The following is a 26614-nucleotide window of genomic DNA, read 5'->3' as shown; positions in this document are numbered from 1 at the left end:
CTCTCTATTCCTACTTTGCTGTGACCTTTTATAATAAAAGGGTGTTGGATTTTATTGAATGCTTTTTTGTATATATTGATATGACCATGTTGTGTTTTTTTTTTCATTTTGTTTATTTGGTGTATGACATTTATTGATTTACAGATATTGTATCAATCTTGCATCCCTGGAATAAATCCCACTTGATCTTGGTTTATGGTCTTTTTGATGTATTGCTATATTCAGTTTGCTAATACTTTATTGAGGATTTTAGTATCTATATTCATCAGGGGTATTGGCCTGTAATTTTCTTTCTCTGCAGCGTGTTTATCTGGTTTTGGAATTAAGATAATGTTGGCCTTCTAAAATGAACATGGGAGTCTGACTTCCTCTTGAATTTTTTGAAACAGTATGAGAAAGAGCAGTTTTAGTTCTTCTCAGGATGTCTGGTAAAATTGACCTGTGAAGCCATCCTGTCCAGTGCCTTTGTTTGTTTGGAGATTTTTGATTACTGCTTTAACTTCACTAGTTGTATTCTGTGTATTGGGATTTTCTGATTCTTCCTGATTTAATTTTGGAAGATTGTTTCTAGAAATTTATCCATTTTTGACATATACTTAGTGTTTTGTAATATTTTCTTACCATCCTTTGTATTTCTTTGGTGTCAGTTTTTACTTGTTTTTGTTTTCTGATTTTATTTATTTGAGTCCTCTCTTTTTTTTATGAGTCTGGTTAAAAGTTCATCAATCTTGTTTATGTTTTCAAAGAACCATCTCTTGGTTTCATTATCTTTTGTAGTTTTTTAGACTCCATTTAATTTTGATGTTTATTATTTCCTTTATTCTATTCACTTTGGACTTTGTTTTTCCTTTTCAAGTTCCTTTAAGTGTAAAGTTAGATTGTTTATTCAATACTTTTCTTGTTTCTTGAGATAGGCCTGTAATGCTAAGAATTTCAGTCTTTGGACACTTTCCTGGTGTCCCACAGATTTGGGGTTGTTGTGTTCTCATTTTCATTTGTTTCAAGGTATTTTTTATTTCTTTCTGGATCTTATTGTTAACCCTTTCATTGTTTAATAACATGTAATTTAGCTTCTATGTATTTGTGTATTTTTCAGTTTTCTTCTTGTGATTGATTTCTACTTTCATAGCATTATGGTCAGAGAAGGTGTTTGATATGATTTTAATATTCTTAAATTTGTTGAGACTTGATTTGTGTCCTAACATGTGGCCTACCCTAGAAATGTTTCATGTGCACTTGAAAAGTATATACATTTTGCTGCTTTGGGGTGCAATGCTCTGAAGATATCAATTAAATCCATTTGATGTAGTATGTCATTTAAGGCCATTTTCTCCTTGTTTATTTTCTGTCTTGAAGATATAGCCATTGATGTCAATGGGGTGTTAGAATATCCTATGACTGTATTTCTTTCAGCCTCTCCTTTTATGGCCAACAAGATTTGCTTTACATATTTGGGTGTTCCTCTGTTGTGTGCATAAATTTTTAAATATTTTATTAATTATGGTATTACAGTTGTCTTGATTCTTCTCCTTTCCCCCACTCCACCCTGTACTACCTACTCTGTCAGGCAGTCCCCCACCATTGTTCATGCCCATGGGTCATGTGTGTAAGTTCATTGGCTACTACATTTCCTATACTGTCCTTTTCAACCCATAGCTATTCTGTAACTACCTATTTGTACTTCTTAATCCCTTTACCTCTACACCCATTCTCCTCCACTCCCCACCCATCTGGAAACCATCTGGTAACTGACTTCTTTTCTCTTGCTGCTCTTAAGGTTCTTTCTTTATCTTTAACTTTTGACCTTTTAATTATGATGTGTCTTGGAGTGGGCCTCTTTGCATACATCTAGTTTGGGACTCTCTGTGCTTCCTGAACTTTCAAGTCTATTTCCTTCACCAAATTAAGGAAGTTTTCTTTCATTACTTCTTTTTCAGGTAGACTTCCAATTTCTTGCTCGTTCTCTTCTCCTTCTGGCACCCTTATGATGTGAATGTTGGACTTCTTGAAGTTGTTCCAGAGGCTGCTTATACTATCTTAATTTTTTTCTTCTTTTTTCTTCTTATTCTGTGTGGTTGTTTTTTGCTTCCTTATGTTCCAAATCATTGATTTGATTCTTGGCTTCATCCACTCTACTGTTGTTTCCCTGTAAATTGTTCATTATTTCAATTAGTGTATCCTTTGTTTCTGACTGGATCTTTTTTTATGCTGCTGAGGTCCTTGCTAAGTTCCTTGAGCAACCTCAGAGCCAGTGTTTTGAACTCTGCACCTGAAAGATTGCTTTTCTCCATTTCATGCAGCTCTTCTTGTAGAGAATTCTCTTGTTCTTGATTTGGGGATTGTTCCATTGTTTTCACATTTTGACTACCTCTTTGTGTTTATATTTATGTATTAGGTAGATCTGCAAAGACCCTGGTGCAGGATTATGTCAGATGCTTCCTTGCTAGCCCTGGGTAACCTCTTTGGAGCTATTAGCCATCCAGAGCTTGTGGCTCCCTCTGCTGGGCTTGGGTGTGTGTGAAAAGAACCAAACTACACACCAGGGCTGACTTTTTCCAGCACCTGGCCTGGGGGAGGGGCAGCTAAAGTATCAAAACACCTAGAGATCTGATTCCATCTGCAGAAGCCTGTTAGACCTAGTCACTGAAAGAGCCTCCAGCCACACTCCTCAGGAGGACTTAAGCTCCACAGGGTGGGGCAAGAGGGATTCCTGTGGGTGGGACTATTGCTTCCCCTCAGACTGATGCCATGTGGAGGTGTGTGTTCTGCCAGAGAAATATGCCTTCTGCAATATGCGGTGCAACTGAACACAGTGATTCTGGAGATTGAACCTTCAGCTCTGCCTCCAGAGCTACCAACCCCAGAATCTCCACACCTGGCTCTGCTCTGGAAGGTCAGTCTTCTCTGTCCTTCCTCCATCAGATTACAGGGTAAATGGCTACAAATGAAATTTGTCCCTTGGTCCTTTAAGAGAATGGCTGCATCTCTAGCTGTCTCTCACTGATAGACCAAAACCTACATTACGAAACTGGTTATTTTTCATAGCCAGATGTTATGTGGGCACCTTTTCACCTTCTGGTACTCTAGGATGAAGAGCCAAACTTGGGGCTTAGACCTCACACTTCTTGGGGAACTCTCCAGCCACTGAAATATCCCTGTGGAACTTAAGCTGCCTTTTGTGAGAGTCCAGCTGGCCCTCTTGCACCTCCTTACATCCTATCAGTCTTGATGTGGTGATGTTGTTTCTTCTGTAAGCCCTTGGTTATAAGACTTCTCTCCAGCTAGTCTCCAGTTGGTGATTCAGGATGAGTTTTCTATAATTTAGTTGTAATTCCAGTTTGGTCTGGGGAGGAAGTTAGTGTAGCTTCTACCTACTCCTCTGCCATCTTGGATCCCCAATACCATGCTTTTTTGATTATTGTTGCTTTGTAGTATAATTTAAAGTCAGGGCGTTTTATACCTCTGGCTTCATTTGTGATATGTCAAAAAATTAATAATAGAGTTACCATATGACCAGCAACCCCTCTTCTGGTTATCTTTAAAAAAAAATGGAAACCATTATTTGCAAAGATATATGCATCCCTACATTCATTGCAGCATTATTTACAGTGGCCAAGACATGAAAACAACTGGTGTCCCTCAATAGATGATTGGATAAAGAAGATGTGGTACATCTATACAAAGGCTACTACTCAGCCACAGGAAAAGATGAAATACTGTCACTTTGGACAACATGGATGGACCTTCAGAATATCATGCTAAGTAAAGTAAGTCAGACAGAAAAAGTTAAGAACCATGTGCTTTCACTTATATGTGAAATATAAAACTGAAAGCAAAAAATGAACTTACAAAGAACACAAACAAAAAACAGTCATAGAAAGACAAATACCATATGATTTCACCTATATGTGGAATCTAATGGACAAAATAAGGAAACAAACAAAATAGAAACAGACTCATAGATACAGAGAACAGTCTGACAGCTCTCAGGGGGAGGATGGTGGGAGACTGGGTGAAGTAGGTGAAGGGATTAGGAAAAAAAACTCTAGGCACAGACAACAGTATGGTGATTACCAGAGGGAAAGTGGGTGGGATTAAGCAGAAGAAGTTATAGGGGTACAACTGGTGTTGGAAGGAGACTTGTCTTGGGGTGGTAAAATAAAATATAAAGATGATGTATTATAGAAATGTACACTTGAAACCCAGGTAATTTTTGTTAACTACTTTCACCCCAATAAATTCAATAAAAATGAAAAATATTAATAAAAATAAAATAAATGATAAAAATAGAAATAGAAATATTAATTACCACTTTAAAGAAGAATAAAAACATTACAAATAAATCAAGATGGAACCTTAGAAAATGTTCATGTACACTGCAGGAAGTCAAGAAAAGACAAACAGACTAACAAAAAACATAAAATAATAAAGTAGCAGAAATAATCTGTAATATATCTACATTTACCTTTAAATATAAAAGGTCTATATGTACAATTAAAAGCAGAGATTTGCATATTTGATAAACAGCAACAAGTTGTCCTCAATAATAATACATGAATAAATGGATGAATCATTTCTTTAAAAAATTAAAAAGGAACAAATTATCATGAAAATATTATATTAAGAATCATCTTTCCCAATCAGGAGGCAATGGAAATTCTCCCAGATAATCAAAGCCCTCAACATTCTTTTTTAAAAGTATTTGTTTATTTAGTTTTAGAGAGGAAAAAGGAGGGAGAAGTAGAGGGAGAGAAACATCAATGTGTGGTTGTCCCTCGTGTGTACCCTACTGGGGACCTGGCCCACAGTCCAGGCAAGGACTCTGACTGGAAATCGAACCAGTGACCCTTTAGTTTGCAGGCTGGCACTCAATCCACTGAGGCACACCAGCCAGGGAAAATTCTTTTGCTAGTAACCAGTTTCTAACCAGAAAAATACTGATCTCCTTAGCTAATTTTACCAAGTTAGCACAATTGTGGTACAAATTTTGATGTTTATAGTGCTATAAGAGTATTTATTTATAATAAAAATATTAATTTATAAAACATAAAAGGGTATTTTAACTCAAACTACAATAAAAATGTTTTATCCTGGGAATGTAAGATATTTTAATTTTTGGAATGTAGTAATATATGTCATTTAATTAATATGTCAAGTGGAAAATTTATTAAATAGTCAAAAATGACAAAATGAAATAAAATTCAAAAGTATTTCTGATTTTTAAAATTCTTATACATTATATAAATTATTTAAAATATACTCTATTCTGTTTCATGTTTGTCTACCCAGGTGCCTTAAATGAGTCACAAATAAACAATAAAATCTGAGAAAAGCAAGCAATCAGAAACAGTTCACAAAGTTGAAAACACAAGTAGACAAATACAAAAATGTTGGGATTTTTCTCCATCAAAAAGTTAAAAAAATTCATAAAGTCTTCATAAATTAGTAATTTAATTTATGAGACATAAAATTAACAGGTGACAAAAACATACATTATTCATGTGTGGTTAGGTTTCTGGGATTTAAGAGTCCTATGCACTGTTGAAAATAAATGTAATTACAATGGAAATTAGTAAAAAATCAGAAGTGTTATCTGCTAATATATTTTAAGAATCTTAAAACTATATACATTATTTAGCTTGGTAATTATGCTTCTACAAATATGTCTTAAGGAAATATTGTTGATTTTTCTGTAAAGAATTATTTACATTGATATTTATAATTCATATGAGTGTACTTTATTGTTTGGTACTTATTTGCATTTAAAAAAATTTTAAATTGTTGTTCAAGTACAGTTTTCTGCCTTTCCCCTCCACCCCTCCCTACCACCCCAGCCCTCCCCACCTCATTCCCCCATTCCCACTCCACCCTGTTACTGTCCATATGTCTTTTATAATTGTTCCTGTAAACCCTTCACCCTTTTCCCCCATTATCCCCTCTCTCTTCCCCTCTGATCACTGTCAGCCCGTTCTCAACTTCAATGTCTTTGGCTATATTTTGCTTGCTTGTTCGTTGTATTATTTAGGTTCCTGTTAATGGTGAGATCATATGGTATTTGTCTTTCACTGCCTGGCTTATTTCACTTAGCATAATGCTCTCCAGTTCCATCCATGCTGTTGCAAAGGTTAGTAGCTCCTTTCTTTCTGCTGTGTAGAATTCCATTGTGTAAATATACCGCAGATTTTTGATCTATTCATTTACTGATGGGCACTTGGGTTGCTTCCAGCACTTGGCTATTGTAAATTGTGCTTCTATGAACATTGGGGTACATAGGTTCTTTTGGATTGGCATTTCAGGGTTCCTAGGATATAATCCTAGCAGTGGAACTGTTGGGTCAAAAGGCAGTTCCATTTTTAGTTTTCTGAGGAAATTCTATACTGTTAATCGCTATGGTGCAACCATATGAGTGTATGTTAAAACCAAGTAAAAGTGACTATAAAAAACAAGGCTGTGTCAGATGCTGTTAGCTGTTATTCAAAAGTCATTGCCCATTTTTTTCTTACTAACAGAACATTGATTTCATTCTGGGTGACAAGATGAACAACTTCAAGAACTGATTCCTGATTGTTTTTAGTCAATCATGGAAATTCCATTTCTGTTTGGCAGGTATTCATATACTAGTTTCCCTTGCAGTATAAAGATACTAACAGCACTCAGTTCTGGCCAACAAGATATAAATGGAAATCTTCTGGAAGCTCATAGAAAAACCCTAATTACATAATATAAGTCAAGTTACTTTCTTCCTGTGTGTTCCTCCTGGCTTTGACTGTGATATGAAGATGTAATGCTTGGAGTTGTAGCAACCAAGAGGCCACAAGCATGAGGACAAAACAGCAAAGTGCTCAAGATTAAGGATAAAAAGAGCCTGGGTCCCTCACAAAGTTGTTGATCTGTCCAACTAACCACAAAGCTCCCTGTCTTTAAACTTAATTATATAAATGTGCTTTGGTTCAAGCTGTTAAGTTTTATGTTGCTTTTAACTTCATATATCCTAATTGAGTCAGTGATTAACTAATTTTCCCCCAGCAAACTTGGGACTCAAATCCATGTGTATCTGGCTTGTGTTTATTTTTTATATCTCATATTTATTAGGAGCAAGTTACTTATCCTCTTTGAGTCTTATTCTCCTCATCTAAAACCTGTGAGACTAATAATACCTCCTTGATAGGAGTAAGAGCTAAAAAAAAATGGCTCAAATGGAAGAACAAATCAAACCTCCAGAGTCAAGACTTTTAAACAACTAAGAGATAGCCAACCTATCAGATGCACAGTTCAAAACACCGGTGATTAGGATGCTCACAGAATTGGTTGATTTTGGTCACAAATTAGATGAAAAAATGAAGGCTACACTAAGTGAAATGAAGAAAAATGCACAGGGAACCAATAGTGATGGAAAGAAAACTGGGTCTCACATCAGTGGAGTGGACCAGAAAGAAGAAAAAAACATACAATTAGAAAAGAACAAAGAAACAAGAATCCAAAAAAAAAAAATGGGGAGAGGGTTAAGAACCTCCAGGACATCTTGAAATGTTCCAACATCCAAATTATAGGGGTACCAGAAGTAGAAGAGGAAGAGCAACAAGTGGAAAAGTTATTTGAACCAATAATAAAGGAGAACTTCCCCAATCTGGCAAAGGAAATAGACTTCCAGGAAGCTCAGAGAGTCCCAAAGAAGTTGGACCCAAGGAGGAACATACCAAGACTCATCGTAGTTATATTACCCAAGATCAAAATGAAGGAGAGAATCCTAGAAGCAGCAAGAGATAAGGGGACAGTTACCTACAAAGGTATTCCCATCAGACTGTCAGCTGATTTCTCAAAAGAGACCTTGCAGGCAAGAAGGGGCTGGAAAGAAGTATTCCAAGTCATGAAAGGCAAGGACCTATATCCAAGATTGCTCTATCCAGCAAAGCTTTCATTTAGAATGGAAGGGCAGATAAAGTGCTTCTCAGATAAGGTCAAGTTAAAGGAGTCCATCATCATCAAGCCTTTATTATATGAAGTGTTAAAGGGACTTATCTAAGGAAAAGAAGATAAAAAAACATGTACAGTAAAAAGACAGCAAACTCACAGTTATTAACAACCACATCTAAAACAAAAGCAAAGTAAGCAAACAACTAGAACAGGAACAGATCCACAGAAATGGAGATCACATGGAGGGATAGCAACAGGGGAGTGGGAGGAGGAGAGAGGGGGAAAAGGTACAGAGAATAAGTAGCATAGATGGTAGGGAGAAAATAGACAGGGGGAGGACAAGAATAGTATGGGAAATGTAGAAGCTAAAGAACTTATGACACATGGACATGAACTAAATGGGGGGATGTGGGTGGGAGAGTGTGTGCAGGGGGGAGGGAAGTGAAGGGGAGAATGGGACAACTATAATAGCATAATCAATAAAATGTGTTAAAATAATAAATGAGAATGCACATTAAAGCTTGTTAGAAGGTATAGAATGTATGTAAGTATAACCTGTTTAGATATAAAGATTTTGCAGGGGCATAATATTGCAATTCATTCATTTTCTCTGAGCTTTCTAGTGGTGCAGAGAAAAATGGCAACCAGAGATCTGCATAAAGAAGTGTACATTTCATCATGGGCCACTTTTTGAGAGCTTGATAACAGCAGTTTGACAAATAAAAGACTTATTTTTCTCCCTTGGAGAAAGTTCAGGTAGCTTTACGGTTAATGACCATGTACATGACAGTAACATTTGTAAGAGATTGTTCTTGTGGAATTTAGATAATTTTTATCACAAAGATCAATGTAATATTGAAAATAGATTTTGTCAGAGATCCAAGATGGCTAAGGAATAGATGGAAGTTACATTCACCTTCTCTCAGAACCAAACTGTAATTATAATAGAAAAATCAACTTAAATAATCAAGTGAAGACTAGCTGGACAGAAGTCTTATAACCAAGAATTTACAGAAGAAGCCATATTAAGATAAAAATCTATGGGGACACAGTGAAAGAATTCCTAAGAGAAAAATTCATAGCATTAGAGGCCTATGTCAAGAAACAAAATTTAAAAAAAATCTCTAACAATTTAACTTTACACCTCAAGGAACTAGAAAAAGAACAACAAAGCCAAAAGTGAGTAAAAGAAAGGAAATAATGAAGATCAGAGCAGAAATAAACAAAATAGTGTTGAACAAAGCAATACAATACATCCATGAAACCAAGAGCTTGTCCTTTAAAAAGATAAACAAGGTTGATAAAACTATAACCCGATTCATCAAGAAAAAAGGACAGAGGTATAAACCAGAAATGAAAAAGGAGAGGTGAAACCTGAAACCACAGAAATATAAAAGATTATGAGAAAATATTCTAAACAATTATATGTCAACAAAATGGTGATCTGGAAGAAATGGATCCATTCCTATAAGCTTACATTCTTCCAAAACTGAATCAGGAAAAAATGCTAAATTTGAACGGGCTGATTACAACTAATGAAATCAAAGAAGTAATTAAAAAAATCCTGCCCTGGCTGGCGTAGCTCAGTGGATTGAGCACAGGCTGTGAACCAAAGTGTCGCAGGTTCAATTCCCAGTCAGGGTACATGCCTGGGTTGCAGGCCATGACCCCCAGCAACCGCACATTGATGTTTCTCTCTCTCTCTCTCTCTCTCTCTCTCTCTCTCTCTCTCTCTCTCTCTCTCTCTATCTCTATCTCCCTCCCTTCCCTCTCTAAAAATAAATAAATAAAATCTTTAAAAAATCCCAACCAACAAAAGTCCAGGACAAGATGGCTTCACAGATGAATTTTAAGAAATATTCAAAGAACTAACACCTATCATACTGAAATGACTACAAAAGAGCAAAGAGGAAAGAAGACTGCCAAACTCATTTTATGAAGCCAGCACTACCTTAATTTCATAACAAGATAAAAATACTACAAAGAAAGGTAATCGTAGAGCAATATTCCAGATGAACTTAGATGCTAAAATTCTCAACAAAATATTAACAAACCAAATCCAGCAATACATTAAAAAGATCATATGCTGTGCTAAGCAGGATTTATTCCTGGTATGGAAGGTTGGTAAAATGTCTGGAAATCAAAAAAAATGTGAAATACCACATAAAAATGAAGGATAAAAATCAAATCATATCAATAGATGAAGAAAAAGCATTTAACAAAATCCAGTACCCATTTATGATAAAAACTCTCAGCAAAGTGGAGATAGAGGGAACATACCTCAGTATAATAAAGGCCATATATGACAAACCCACAACTAACATAATAATCAATGGGCAAAAACTACAAGCATTCCCCTTAAGATCAAGAACAAAACAAGAATGTCTGCTTTCACCACTTTTACTCAACATAGTACTGAAAGCCTAACTACAGAAATCATACAAGAAGAAAAATAGAAGGCATTCAAATTTGAAAGGAAGAAGTAAAACTATCATTATTTGCAAATGACATGATACCGTATATAGAGAAACCTAAAAATTCCAAAAAAAAAAAAAAAAAAAACCAACAACCTACTAGAGCTGATAAATTCAGTAAAGTAGCAGGGTACAAAATAAATATCCAGAATTTGGCTGCATTTTTATTTTTATTGTTTATGCTGTTACAGTTCCCACTTTTTTCCCTTTTCCTACCTACACCCAGTCCCACCTTCTTCCTACTCCAAGCCAATCCCCATATTATTCTCTGTGTCCATGGGTTGTGCATACATTTTCCTTGGTTAATCACTTCACCATCTTTCATCCCTACACCCCAAGCTCTCTGGCAGCTATCAGTCTGTCTTATGTACTTAAGCTTCTGTTACTACTTTGTTTCATCATTTGTTGTATTCATTAGTTTCCACATATAAGTGAGATCATGTGGTATTTTTCTTTCACTGACTAGCTTAATCATTTAGCGCAATTTTCTCCAATCCATCCATGCTGTTGCAAAATGTAAGAGTTTCTTACTTTTTAATGCTGCATAATACTCCACTGTGTAAAAGTACCACAGCTTTTTTATCCACTCATCCTTTGATGGGCACTTACGCTGTTTGCAAATCTCGACTATTGTAAATAGTGTTGTGATAAACATAGGGATGCATGTTTCTCTATTGGTGTTTCAGGATCCTTGGGGTATATTCCCAGAAGTAATTGCTGGGTTAAAATGGAGTTCCATTTTTATTTTTTTAAGGATATTCCATATTGTTTTCCACAGTGGCTGCACTAGACTGTATTCCCACCAACAGTGTGTTAGGGTTCACTTTTCTCCACAACCTTGCCAACACCTGTTGTTTGTTGATTTATTGATGGTAGTCATTCTGAGAAGTGTGAGGTGATATCTCAGTGTGTTTTTAATTTGCATTTCTCTGATGATTAATGATGTTGAGCATCTTTTCATATGTCTATGAGCTGTCTGTATGTCCTCTTTGGAGAAGTGCCTATTTAGGTCTTTTGCCCATTTCTTAATTAGGTTGGTTGTCTTCACAACACTGAATTGTATTATTTCTTTGTATACTTTGGAGATTAAACCCTTGTCAGATATATCATTTGTAAAATGTCCTCCCATACAGTGGGTTCCCTATTTATCTTGCTGATCTTTTCTTTAGCTGTGCAGATGCTTTTTAAAAGATTTTATTAATTTATTTTTAGAGAGAAGGGAAGGGAGGAAGAAAGAAAGGGACAGAAACATGGATGTGCAAGAGAAACATCAATAGGTTGCCTCTTGCACACCCCTAACCAGGGACCTGGCTCATAACCCAGGCATGTGCCCTGACAAGGAATCAAAATGGTGACCCTTTGGTTTGCAGGAAAACCCACTGAGTCACACCAGTCAGGGCAGAGAAATTTAATTTGATGTAATCCTATTATAGTTTTGGAAGTCCTAGACACGGGGATCAGAGAAGAAGAAATAAAAGCTATCTAAATTGGAAAGGAGGAGGTAAAGCTGTTATTATTCAAAGATGACATGATATTGTACATAGCATGCCTTAAAAACTCCACCAAAAAATTAGCAGTCCTAATAAATGAGTTTGGCAAAGTAGCAGGATACATATTTAATACCCAGAAATTGATGGCATTTTTATACACCAATAATGAACTATCAGAAAGAGAAACTAAGAAAACAATTTCATTTATTATTGCAACAAAAAATAAAGTACCTAGGAATTAATTTAACCGAGGAGGTAAAAGACCTGTACTCTGAAAACCATGGGCCACTGAAGAAAGAAATTGAGTAAGATACAAATAAGTGGAAGCATATACTATGTTAATGGATTGGAAGAATGAAAAACTGGGGGTGTGGAAATGGGAGGGAGGTGGGGAGGACTTGGGGGGTGTGCAGGGATGAGAGTAAAAGGCAGAAAACTGTACTGGAACAACAATTAAAATAAAAAAAAGAAAATCCTTAAAATGGCTATTCCACTCAAAGCAATCTATACACACAGTACAATTCCTATTAAAATACCAAAGGCATACTTCTAGAACAAATATTCCAAAAATGTATGCGGAACCAAAAAAGACCTCAAATAGCCTCAGCGATCTTATGAAAGAAGAACAAAGCTAGAGGTATCACAACTCCTGATATCAAACTATACTACCAGGTATTTCCAGAAAATGTCCAGCCATTATTAATATATAAGAATGGTTTGTGTGATATCAATGTAACCTGTCAGCCAAGGAGAGTAGATGGAATACACATGCATGAACACTGACAACTTCACTGTACTAGTCAGTGAGGGCAGTAGATGCCACTGAGTGAGCATGTGAACTCTGTGGCTGTCTCATACAAAATGACTGAGCAAGTACAGCAATGAATCTGCATCAACTTTTGCCTTAACCTTGATCATTCCCCTGTGGAGACCATTTAGCTGATTCAGAAGGCTGCAGCTATGGGCAACTGGTTATTGGCAGTTTCATCATGACAATGTACCCACTCATGCATCACATCTCTGCCCCCTGCAGCCCAGTTTTAGCACCCTGAAACTTCTGGTTTTCCCAAGATTAAAATCACTTTTGAAAGGAAGAGATTTCAGACCATTGATGAGATTCAGGAAAATACAACGGGACAGCTGATGGTGATTGGGAGAGAACTGTGTGAGGTCCCAAGGTACCTATTTTGAAGGAGACTGAGGCATCACTGTCCTATGTACAATGCTTCCTCTATCTTGTATCTTTTTTTAATAAATGTCTCAATTGTTCATATCGCATGCCTGGAAACCTTCTGGACAGACCTTGTATAAGGCCACTGTAATAAAAAGAACCTGGTACTGGCACAAGAACAGACATACAGATCAACTGGTATAGAACAGAGAGACCAGAAATAAACCCATGTCTATATGAGCAATTGGTATTTGACAAAGGTGGCGAGACCATTCAATGAAGCAAAGATTGTCTCTTCAATAAATGGTGTTGGGAAACTGGACTGGTACATGCAAATAAATGAAACTAGACCACCAACTTACACCATACACAAGAATAAACTCATACTGAATAAAAGACTTAAATGTAAGTCACAAAACCATAAAAACCCTAGAAGAAAAGGATTTTACTTCTAGGATTTTCCTAGAAGAATAGGAGTAACATCTCAGATATTGAATGTACAAGTATTTTTGCCAATATATCTCCTAAGACACTGGAAACAAAGTAGAAAATAAACAAATAGTTGCATTTTTATACTAAAAAAATGAACTATCAGAAAGGCAAAATAAGAAAACCATCCCATTTACAATTGCATCAAAGAAAGTAAAATTAAAGCCCTGGATGGTGTGGCTCAGCTGGTTGTACCATTGTCTCATAGCCAAAAGGTTGTGAGTTCTGTTCCCAGTCAGGTCACATACCTGGATTGTGGGTTTGGTCCCAGCCCAGGCATGTAAGATCCCCAGTCCGGGTGTGTATGGGAAGACAACCAATTAATGTTTCTCTCTTGCATCAAGTTCTCTCTCTCTCCCTTCCTCTCTCTCTAAGAAAAAAAAAAACAATTAAAAATGTCCTTTGGTGAAGATAAATAAAATTAAATAAAATGCCTAGGAATAAATTTAACTGAATTAAAAAAAAACAAAAAAACAAAACAAACAAACAAACAAAAAACTGCCCTGGCTGGTGTAGCTCAGTGGATTGCACACGGGTTGTGAACCCAAGTGTCGCAGGTTCGATTCCCAGTCAGGGCACATGCCTGGGTTGCAGGCCACAGCCCCCAGCAACCGCACATTGATGTTTCTCTCTCTCTCTTTCTCCCTCCCTTCCCTCTCTAAAAATAAATAAATAAAACCTTAAAAAAAAGAGATTAAAAAAAAACTGTACTTGAGCCCTGGCTGGTTTGGCTCAGTGCATTGAGCACTGATTTGCAAAGCAAAAGGCTGCTGGTTTAATTCCCTTTGGGACACATGCCTGGGTTGCAGGCCAGTTCCCCAGTTGGGGGTGTGCAATAGGCAACTGATCAGTGTTTATCTTTGCACATCAATGTTTCTCTCCCTCTTTTTCCCTCCTTTCCCCCTCTCTGAAAATAAATAAATAAAATCTTTTTTAAAAGACCTGTACTTGAGAAGTTGTAAGACACTGAAGAAACTGAAAATGATACAAATAAATTGAAATATATAACATGCTCATGGGTAGACAAATTAACATCATTAAAATATCCAAAGTACCAGTGTCGCAGGTTCAATTCCCAGTCAGGGCACATGACTGGGTTGCAGGCCAAGGCCCCCAGCAACTGCACATTGATGTTTCTCTCTCTCTTTCTTTCTCCCTCCCTTCCCTCTCTAAAAATAAATAAATAAAATCTTTTAAAAAATATCCAAAGTACCCAAGGCAAGCTATAGATTTAAGGTACTTCTTGTCAAAATACAAATCATATATATTGAAGAACTAGAACAAATAATCCAAAAATTTATATGGAACCACAAAAGACCTCTAACAGACACAGCAATTTTGAGAAATAACTATGTTGGATATATCACACATCAATTTTCCTCTCTCCCTTCCTCTCTCTCTATGTCAAACTATACTACAAGGCTATAGTAACCAAAACAATGTGGCATTGGTATACAAACTGAGACATAATTAAATGGAACAAGATATATACAGCTCTGAAAGAATCCCTTGCCTATATGGTCAATTGGCCTTTGATAAAGGAGGCAAGAGCACACAATGGGGTAATGACAGTGTATTTAATAATTAGTGATTGAAAAATAGAACAGATACATGCAAAAATAAGAATCCAAATCACTTTTACATATCATATAAAAGAATAAACTCAAAATGAATTAAAGACTTAAATGTAAGACTCAAAACCATAAAACTCCCAGAATAAAACATAGGCAGTAAAATATTGAACATTTCTCATAGCAATATTATTCTGATATATCTCCTTGGCAAAGAAAAAAAAAAAACTAAACACATGGGATTCCATCAAACTAAAAAGGTTTTGCATGGTAAAAGAAACCATCAACAACATGAAAAGACAACCCACTGTATGGGAGAACATATTTGCCAGTGATATATCTGATAAAAGTTTAATATCCAAAATTTATAAAGAATTTATACAACTCAACAACAGCAACAACAACAAAACCCAATTAAAAATGGGCAAAATACCTGACTACACATTTCTCCAAAGAGAACATACAAATGGCCAATAGACACATGAAAAGATGCTCAACATCACTAATCACCAGAGAAATATAAATTAAAGCCACAAGAAAGTATCACCTTACATCTGTCTGACTAGCTATTATCAATAAGTCAACAAACTACAAGTGGGGAGGATGTGGAGAAAAGAGAATCCTTGTACATTGTTGATGGGAATGCAGGTTTTTGCAGCCACTATGGAAAACTGTGTGGAAGTTCCTCAAAAAATTCAAAAGGGAGCTGCCTTATGACCCAGTGATTACACTTCCAGGTATATAACTAAAGAAACCCAAAATGCTAATTTGAAAGAATATGTGCAACCCCATATTCATTGCAGCTTTATTTCCAATAGCCAAGATATGGAAGCAACCCAAGTGCCCATCCATAGACAAGTAGATAAAAAAGTGGTGGTACATATATACAGTTGTATATTAGCCTCAATAAATAATGAATTTTTACCATTTGTAATAGCATGAATGAAAATAAAAAGTAGTATGCTACATGAAATAAGTCAGTAAGAGAAAAAACAAATACCATATGATTTCACTTATGTATTTAAAGAAGTATATAAACAAACCAAAAACAGAATAAGACTCATAGATGCAGACAGCAAGAATAATGGTTGCCAGAGGAGGGGGAGTTGGGGAAATAGGTGAAAAAGGTGAAGGGATTGAAAAGTACAGATTGGTGTTACAGAATAGTCATGGGAATGTAAAATACAGTATAGGGATTATAGTCAATAATATTGTAATAACACCCTGGCTGGTGTGGCTCAATGGAGTGAGTGTGGGTCACCAGTTCGATTCCCAGGCAGAGCACATCCCTGGGTTGTGGGCCAGGTCCCCAGTAGGGGGCACAAAAGAAGCAACCACATATTAATGTTTCTCTCCCTCTCTTTCTCCCCCTTTCCACCTCTCTCTAAAAATAAATAAATAAGTCTTTAAAAACATAATATTATAATAACTATGTATGTTACCAGGTGGGTACTGAAAATATCAGTGGGAATACTTTGTAAAATATATGATTGTCTGGCTACTATGCTGTATATCTGAAAGTAATACATGATAATATTGAATGTAAACTATAATTGAAAAACATAGATTGAGTAATTTTTCGTTGGAGATTTTAAGGTTTTCTATGTACACTATCATGGCATCTGCAAAAAATGAGTTTTACTCCCTCATTTACAATTTGGATGCATTTTATTTCTTTTTCTTTTCTTATCACTGTGGCTAGAACTTCCAGTACTATGTTGAATAAGAGTAATGAAAGCAGACACCCTTGTCTTGTTCCTGATCTTAAGTGGAAGCTTTAAATACATTTTAAAATTATAAAGTTAAAGCAAAAAAAAAAAGATTTCATCAGGTCCATCCTAATGTCCAGCATGACCTGACCTCTGATGATGTTTCCTTGGTCCTGGGATCCCTTTTAAATCATGTATGCACCCCACTGTGGTACAGAATGTTATATGTAAAGGGGTAAAATTAGAGTTAGGGCTTGTATCTGTTGACATCCCTAAGCTTCAGTCTCTTCATAGGTGAAATGGATAGGTAGAAAGAGGTGGGATAAATAATAGTTATATTTTCCTTCAACCAGAGGATTATGTCACTCTCCTACCCCAAACCTTTCAAGGCATTCCTTGCACACTTAGAAAAAAATGTAAAATTCTAGTAATAGATTTTAACACTATACATGGTTTGGCCCACACCTCTCTCTGTAATCTCATTGTGTACCACTCCCTCTCCCACTCACCTCTCACTCATCAGCTGCACTAATCTTCTTCTTCTTCCTTCAACATGCCTAGTTAGTTCTCACCTTGGGCATCTGCATTAGCTGTATCTTTTCCCTAGAAGGCACCTCCTTAGAGAGGCCTTTCCCTGCTACTATATCTAAAGTAGCCATCAAATCACTCTGTATCAGATCATCCTAATTTAATTCTCATCATACCTCCATACCTAAATAATTTGCTTATATATGTGTCTCATTCATTGTTTGTTTCACTAAGTAAAGGGTAAGGTCCATCAGGGCAAATGTTTGAATCTGTTTTACCATACATACTATGCCTACAACAATGCGTGCCCCTTTGAAGGTGTTCAATAAGTGATGGCTGAATTTTGAATGACTGCAGAAAATAAGATGTGAGTGTGAAAGACATCAGTACAGTGATTACCAGAGATAAAGGGGGTGGAGGCAGGTGGCAGAGGGTAAAGGGGGAATAAATGGTGACAAAAAGAGACTAGACTTTGTGTGGTGAACACACAATACAATATACAGGATGGGACAAAAGTAGGTCTATGGTTGTATATAACATACAATATTTATTTATATGTTAGTATTTATTAATTATTGAATCATTTTCCATACGAACAACTGTAAACCTACTTGTCCCTGCCCTGTACTGATGATCTCTCATATAATTGTATACTTGATGACTGTATAATTTCATTAACCAATATAACACTGATAAATTCAATAAAAATGTATAAAAAGATGTGCGTGAAGAAAACATCTGTTAGCCATCTACTTCTACACTTTTTGGCCCAACTGCAGCCTAAATTTAACATCACCCCTAGGTTCTGGGACCAACAGAGACCCGAGGCCAAAAAAATAAAAAAAGCAGCTGTACTTTTGCAAGCTAGGGCTCAGCAAAAGGTGCCTGACTTGCTGGTCATTTTGTTCTGACCCTTTCTACCAATTGAGATTCTAGACCATCCCTAGTTCCCTATCCCTTAATCCTCCTTTGAACAACTTCCTCAGTCTTCTTAGTTCTCTCCTATTCCCAAGACCTGATATCTGGCTTCTGAACCTCAAGTGGATGGGCCCTGTTTTAGTTGACAGATTTTCCTAATGCCAAATAGTCTTCCTAGGCCTCTGTATTTCACATATCCTCTTGAGGTACTCCATTATCTCATGGAACACTCCTCTGACCCTTATCTTGCCAGGGCGACTTCTTGTTGGAGCTGTGACTGCTATTGTCATAATCCTTGGAATACATATTTTGCCCTTTGAACTGTATGAGCCACAGGTGGTGCTATCCTAATCTTGGAAACTCTCAATTGCCAGATGATTTCTAAGACATAACAGAAAAAAATATTCTGGCCAGGGGGACTTACCTTGGAAAGCTCTTGTCCAGGCCCACACAGTTGGCAAGCGACACATCGTCCCCATTGGTCCCAGTACTCATTTTCTTGGCAATCCATGATGGCAGGACTGTGGGTACAGAACACAAAAAAAACTAGGCAACTAGTGGAAAGAGATTGCAAGATAAGTAGTAGCTTCCACGTCACTTGATTTATGTGTCCTCTTAATCTTGTCTCTGTCTCTGAGGTAGAAATATTGGGGAAGACAACTGAAGACAGCTAATGCTTATATAGTCCTGACCATGTGCCAGCAACCCTTTTAAATGTTTTATGTGTATTAATTAATTAAATCACTAAAACAACCATAGGAGGGATGATTATTATCCTTAGTTTGAACATGAAGAAACTAAAGCAGAGGCCAAGTAGTTGGCCAAAGTTCACATAGTTGGTGACTATATCTCTTGCTTGACTGGAAAGAGAATGATAAAACAAGAAGCTGGCTTCTATCCAGGGTGGGGGGCAGAGAATAACCACAATCTCTCACATGTCACTAGCTATTAAGAGTTTAGAAAGCACTTTTGCATCCAATATTATTTGTTCCATGAAACACCCATGTGAAGTAAGCAATATAGGCAGTATCATCTTTCATTTGTGGCTGAGAAAGCTGAAGCATGATTCTTTCATGAAAATTGTGTGAAGTGCCCTTGAGGGCACTGAACTGCTATTGCTTCTGTCCTAGGCAGAATAGAAGGGGGAAAAGACCCAACATGAATAAATATCCTGGTGCACTAAGGTGTAGAGAAGGGGAAACACTACTCAGATATCAGTTCTTGGAATACAGATGGCATAGGGCTGTAGCACTAGCATTGGTCTGAGAGTTGGGAGATATGGGTGCTATTCCTGAACAAACCTGGGTGTGACCAATCACCCAGGTTTGTTCAGGAATAAAAGGCTACCCCAGGACATGGAAATTTTAGTGCTAAAAGTGGGACAGTATTTGGCAACCTGGAATGTTTGGTCAACTTATGTAGCTCTTCTTTCAAGCTATAACCTTGCATGAGTTACTCTCAATCTTTTCTGGTTTCAATTAATGTGAAAAAAGGAGACAATATATTTCTCACCTAACTTATATAGCTCTTGGGAGACTTAAATGACCTAAGCTCCATCAAAGCATTCTGAAAGCTGTGAAAAACTATGCAAAATAACACTGAGTTAAGTATGCAGAGAGATAGCTCTCTATACAAAGATGAATTTTAATGAGGGAGATTCCAGTAATTGATACAAAGGATATGTGCTTCTCAAAGAGAAAGTTGGGGTGAGATTCTTTTTGCTCACTCCTTAACCTCATACCAAGGTGAACCTCAGGGGGCTTCTCAAAGTACGAATGTCCTCAGTGTGTACTTCCAGTCAGGAGACAGGATAGGGTGCATGTAGACCTTGAGAGGCCATCACTCCTCCCCTCAAAACTCCCCAATGGCAATGGAGTGAGTCATCCTGTCTGGCAAGCTTGCATCTTTTCCCACCATTGACAGGGCCTTTCTTTCCCATTCTTTATTCAGAAGAAAATGGGCTACACACCCCGTTTTTCACAAGCTGAAGATGCTTCCTCCTGTGTTGTTCTGATTATTGGCCTACAGTGTTAGCCTCAGTAGGAATGTTCCCCTCTCTAACCACACTTCTTATTAAGGAACAAAACCATCAGTGGTCTCCTAGCCCTCGTGACAAGGGAATTAAGTGTCATGGGCGCACAGGTCCAGCATACTGACCTGAACAACTCCCCTGTATTCTTTTCTTGCCCACAAAAACAAACAAACAAACAAACAAACAAAAAACCCAAAAACCAAAAAACAAACCCAGAAAAACATTGACAGAAGCCAAAGTGCAGCCCTGCCCTTTGAGATAAGCTCCTGACATAGGCATCTGAAGTCTCCATAGCAGCTGCTTCTGGCCTTTGGGTGTCTGAGATACCCTATTTTGTTTGGTTTCCAGAGCCCCATCCATCTAATAAACATCATGTGGCATGAATCTTAACACATTCCCTTTAACCCTGACTTTGAGACCTATATGTAAACAAGGTAGGCTTATTGCCAAATCCCTGTATTATGACCCAGAAAATGAACAGAGGGCTTTTCTTCCCCCCCCCCTTTTTTTGGTCAAAAAGTTGATATAAAGCAAACAAATTAAATTGTATGTCATTATAAGTTAATAATTACCTTTATTAAAGAGAACAAAATCACATAGACTCTGGTCATTCTCAAGAAATCTGGGTATATGGGTAGAATTGTCTAATAATGGTTAAATGCCATTATTCAGGGACAGTCTTGGAACTTATGCCAAATTCTCCCCTGTGGTCAGCAGTGTGCTTTGGCAGATTACTGCCTTTTATTTTAAGATAATAATTAAGTTAAGAAAATCAAGGTTACTCTGAGATATCTCATAACTGCAGTTAGGTAATCATCTATAGTGTCACAGAGATGTGGCCAAATCCTCCAGACCGCTAGATAAGTCAGTAATATAGACAGACTTACAAAAATTTTATGTGTTTACACTCATATAAACACTATCCAGATAAAGATATGAAAACCTTGCCATTACCTCAGCAATATCTCTCATGCCCCTTCCCAATCAATGCCATCACATTCTCCTAAGTAATTTCTATTCTGGCTTCTATCACCATTATTAGTTTTACCTGTCCTTAAACTTCATGTAAATTGGATTTATATAAGAGCACATTTTTGTTTCTGACTTTCTTTGTTAAATGTCACATCTGTGAGATTTATCCATTGTGTGTGTAGCAACATTTGTCATTTACCATTGTTAAGTTGCCTATTGCATGGATATTCCAAAATATATTTATACATTTTTTGGTTGGTGAACATTGGGCTATTTCCATCTTATGACTATTATAAATAAAATTGCTATGCTATGCTCAATTGATTTTCAAAAAGTGTGCTAAGATAATACAATGGAAGAAGAATAGGCATTTCAAAAAAAAGATATTGTGACAACTTGGTGATCCACTTTAAAAAAAAGAATCAAATTGGACCTTATGTCACACCATATACAAAATTAACTTCAAATGGAACAAAGCTCTAAATGTTAAACTTCCTATGAATTTTCTTATAAGAAAATAAAAATCTTCATACATTTTAGATTTTTCCTTATAAGAAAATGTAGGTGTAAATCTTTATGACTTTGGATTAAACAGTGCTTTTTAAAAAGATACAAAAAAAGTACAACCAATAAAAGGAAAAACAGATAAATTATACTTAATCAAAATTTAAAACTTTTGAATTTCAAAAGATACTATAAAAATGGGAAGGGTTTACAGGAACATATATAAAGTACACATGGACAAAAACTAGGGGGGGTAGAAATGGTAAGGAGGTGGGGAGGGATGGGTAGGTGGGCTGGAATGGGAGTAAAGGACAGAAAACTGTACTTGAACAATGATTAAAATAAAATTAAAAAAAATAATAAAATAAAAAATAAAAAGACAACTAACACAATGGGAGAAAAAACTGTATGTCATAGACATCTGATAACAGACATATATAGAATAGGTAGAAAAATCTATAGAATAGATAGAAAAAGAAGGGATGATTAAGTGTTAACAAGCATGTGGAGAAATTGGGACCCTTATATACTGTTGGTGAGAATGTAAAGTGGTTTACACTTTGGAAAATGGCTTTGCAATTCCTGAAAATGTTACCATGTCATCCAGCAATTCCACATTTAGGTGTACACCCAAAAGAATTGAAAATAAATATCCACACAAAAAATTGTACATGAATATTCCTTGCAGCATTACTTACAATAGCCAAAAAAGTAGAAACAACTCAAATATCCATCAACTAATAAATGGGCAAACAAAATGTAGTCTTTCCATAGAGTGAAATACTATTCAACCAGAAAAAGGAATGAAGTTTTGATACATGCTACAACATGGATGCTAGTAAGTGCTATTTGGGTATTCTCATTGGGTTTAACCAAAGAGGCTGACAAATGGCAAAATTACTAATGCCTGCTCATTTCATTTATCTCTGTCATGTGGCAGCTCTCCCTGCCCACCCACCTGTTCTGATTGGCCAAAAATAAATAAATAAATAAATAAATAAATAAATAAATAACCTAGAAGAATAAGAATGCAAGTAGACTGGGAAGAAGAAAAGCAATGAGGCTGACCTTAATAATAATCCCCACATTAGCTCACTCTGCCCTGAATAATCAATGCTGGCCAAGTTTCTGCTGGATGTAAGGTACTTAGGCTGCTGGTTGTGCAGCTGCCTCTGGCTGTAGCTTACGGCTGCTGCTCTTCTCAATTTGCACATGCCAGTGGGGTGAAACATGCTCTCTCTATCTAGGTTGGGTGGACAGGACAGGATAACCGGGCTAAATTAAGAATTTAGGCTGTTGGGAAGATATTTGCTTTGCCTGGGCAGTGCAGGAGGTGTGGGATTAAACAGGGTGAGGAAGACAGTGGCTGGCACATGCCCTGCCCATTCCTCTCCTGTGAGCCTACTCAATTTCCCACATGTACAGGACTGGCACAAATCAAAGCAGTTGCTCAGCCTGTCATTGAAAATGCTACTTTATTTCAGAACCAAGCTTCTAATCTATACAGTGCCCTCATCATTTATAGGTGTTTGGCCTATAGTCCAAATGTTGCCAAAACATTTGGTGCTTGTTCTCATCTTTCCCTTTCCTGGCCTAGCTCAGGCAGATTCTTGTCCTAGATTTCTCTTGCCCATAACCTACTTACAAACTATTAAACAACTTACCTTCTCCATGTCCCAGTATTTCTAAATTTTTCATTCCTCAGTATGGTGAGTGGCCCCAGGCCCAATTCTGCTATTAGAAGCATGTACCTCCACAGTGGTGGACTCAAGGTTCCCATTTGTGCCATGAGGGTTTGGCAAATTTCTCTGACTAGTAATTCTCAGTATAGCTGCACATTGAGAACTTCAAAAATACTGATTCTCGGGACCTATTACCAATATTCTGATGTAATTAGAGGTGTAACCTGAAACTTTGGAATCTTAAAATTCAGGTTATTCTCATGTTTAGCCAACTTTGAAAATCACTGTATTGGTGGCTATTTTTGGCGCTTGTTTATTTTGTCTGGATATAAGGTACAATCAGGAAAAGGTTTTTCCATTTCCCCACAATCAGAAGGGACTTGGTAAAGAAGTAACCTGGGGCCCCTCCATTTCCTTTCTAGAAAGAATGGGTGATAAAGGTACTAAGGGTGGAGTGGTTCTTTGAAAACATGTTACATCATGTAATTTCCAACCTCAAAATCCATCGACGGCTCTCCACCTCACTCAATAAAACTAAAGATCTTATTCTGACCAATGAGACCTTATATGATCTGCTTACCTCCTCTTAACCCATTACCATTTGACCCCATGCTATGCTACTCTTCTATTCTCTTTAACTCCAACTATGTCGACCTTTTTGCTATTCTTCAAACTTAATGAGAAATGCTCCCACTTTAAGCCTTCACATCTACTGTTTCCTCAGTCAGGTATGTTTTTCCTCCAGATATCTATATGGCTACCTCCCTCATCTTCTTCAGTATTTGTTATTATACCATTGTTTTAGTGAGGCTTCTCTAACCAGTCTTTTAAAACTACGACTACAGCTGAAGTGCCCATCAGTAGATGAGTGGATTCAAAAGCTGTGGTACATTTACATAATGAAATACTACTCAGCAGGAAGAAGGAAGGGATTCCTTCCTTTTGTGACAGCATGGGTGGAACTGAAGAGTATTATGCTAAGTGAAATAAGCCAGTTGGCAAAAGACAAATACCATATAATCTCACTTAAAAGTGGAATCTAATGAACAAAATAAACTAATGAGAAAAATAGTGCCAGAGATATGGAAACATGGAACAGACTGAGAGCTGCAGGAGGGGAGGAGGGATGGGAGAATGGTGGAAGAACGAGGAAGGGACTAGTCAAAGAACATGTGTGAATGACTCATGAACATGGACACCAGAGAAGGGATTGACTGTGGGAGCAGGGGGTGAGCTAGGTGGAGGGGGCAAAACGGCAAAAAATTGGGACAATTAGAATACACCATAAAAATAAAGTAGAAAAAAATGCAACTTTCCTCCATGTTCCCTATCTCACATTCCTATTTTATTCTTCTCAATAGTACTTATGACAGTGTGACATAATATATTATATTTATTTCTTTATTGCTGGTTCCTCTCCCAACTATTATGTAGTGTTCACTACTTTATCTTCCCTACTTAGAAGAGTGCCTGCCACATAATAGACACTAAATGAATATTTGTTGGTTGAGTAGATGGTAAAAATATACAAAATAGTGGTAACAATCTTCTGCTTGAGTGAAAGGTTTCACATTTTTAAGGGGTTTCACATCAGTTAGTCCAATGGATACTTATAATAACCCTAAAAGTAAGTCAGAGATTATTAGCATCACTTAATAGATATTGAAAAAAAAAACAAATTTGAAAAGATTCCCCTAAATTTATTTAACTAGTAATAAACAAAACCAGAACTCACAGGTAATTTAAGATCCATGAGTTTAGACTTGGCCTGTGTGGCTCAGTGGATTGAGGGCCAGCCTGTGAACCAAAAGGTCACAGATTTGATTCCCAGTCAGGGCACATGCCTGGGTTGCAGGCCAGGATCCCCAGTTCAGGGTGTGCAAGAGACAATCAATCTATGTATCTCTCACATACTAATGTTTCTCTCCTTCTCTGTGTCCCTCCCTCCCCCTCTCTCTAAGAAGTAAATAAATAGAAACTCTAAAAAAAGATCCATGAGTTTAATGTAATTTCTCAGGTAGTAGTGAACCCTAAAATAGGGAATGGAGGTCCTATTAGCCTGTCATTGATATTTAATTTTTCATCCTGACCAGTGTGTGTAGGGAACCAATCTGCCCGGCAATGGCAATTGTAGCTCAGCCCCATTGAAAAGCCCAATAGGTGCATTGTGGCACGCAGGAGCCAAATTCACAGATTGATTCTCCCATAGGAAACCAGGCCTGCATTATACCTGGGCTGCTTTGTGACTTGCTCTTGCTAAAACTCCCTCACCCTGTTGAGGCAGAAAATGCTTACTGCATACCTTTAAAGTAACTTCCTGAAGTCTGTGCTAACTCTCCCAAGGACTAAAGTGTAACCAGACCAATTACTCTTATCATTCCCTTGCATTTGCAGCATTTTTTCATTGTTAATCTGTAAGAAGTAATCAGTATCATACTTTCCATTGCTATCTGTAAAAAGTAATTACCTAAAGCAAACCTAAGTATAATGAATGAAAACCTTCTTTGATGTATACTATTAGAAAGCCAATAAAAGCTTGTCAAGACAAGGGTCAGTGTGCTCTCATCTTGAAAGAGTGGCTGAAACGCTCTGAGGCACTCTTCCCTTCAGAGAGCATATGTGCCATCCCTTTTCCTCCATAGGACTTGGTAGTCTGTGTGAATTTGTCTTGTATCTCATCCACAATGCCATGGACATTGCGGGCTGGTGTCCACATCAAGTGTGGCTGAGTTGGATGGGTGTCATCCCACAAAATGAAAGGCTGCTGGTTCAATTCTCAGTCAGGGCATGTGCCTGGGTTGCCAGTTCTGTCCCTGGTTGGCACGCTTATGAGGGGCAGCTGATTGATGTTTCTCTCACATTGATGTTTCTCTCCCTCTCTTCCCCCCTTTCTTTCTCTCTCTAAAAATAAATAAATAAAATCTTAAATTTTTAAATTTTTCATCAGTAACATTTTAAGTTGGGGGAGGGGTGGGAGGGAAAGGCAGAAAACTGTACTTGAATAACAAAATGTTAAAAAATAGAAGTGGGAATAGAGGGAGCATTCCTCAACATAATAAAGGCCATATATGAGAAACCTACAGCCAACATTATACTCAATGGGCAAAAATTAAAATCTTTTCCACTAAGAACAGGAACAAGACAAGGATGTCCACTTTCA

General features: G+C 37.0%; 1 protein-coding gene and 1 long non-coding RNA gene across 2 annotated transcripts in view; one reads left to right on the top strand and one right to left on the bottom strand.

Moving 5' to 3' along the window:
• EDA2R (ectodysplasin A2 receptor) overlaps positions 1–26614 on the bottom strand; it is a 65152-nt gene that overhangs the window by 25202 nt on the left and 13336 nt on the right. Inside the window, exon 3 of the mRNA XM_028523206.2 lies at positions 18689–18785. Coding sequence (XP_028379007.1) covers positions 18689–18775 — 87 coding nt within the window. The 5' untranslated portion in view covers positions 18776–18785. The remainder of the gene's footprint in view (positions 1–18688; positions 18786–26614) is intronic.
• Positions 1258–25830, top strand: LOC118498474. Its single transcript, XR_004900960.1, has 4 exons — positions 1258–1267; positions 6865–6869; positions 8666–8670; positions 25548–25830. It is a non-coding gene; the product is annotated as an uncharacterized LOC118498474 (long non-coding RNA).

This window comes from Phyllostomus discolor, chromosome X (assembly GCF_004126475.2).
Source record: "Phyllostomus discolor isolate MPI-MPIP mPhyDis1 chromosome X, mPhyDis1.pri.v3, whole genome shotgun sequence".
NCBI classification, from domain to species: domain Eukaryota; kingdom Metazoa; phylum Chordata; class Mammalia; order Chiroptera; family Phyllostomidae; genus Phyllostomus; species Phyllostomus discolor.
Note: the sequence above shows the minus strand (reverse complement) of the source record. Positions and strands in the feature narration are given on the sequence as shown.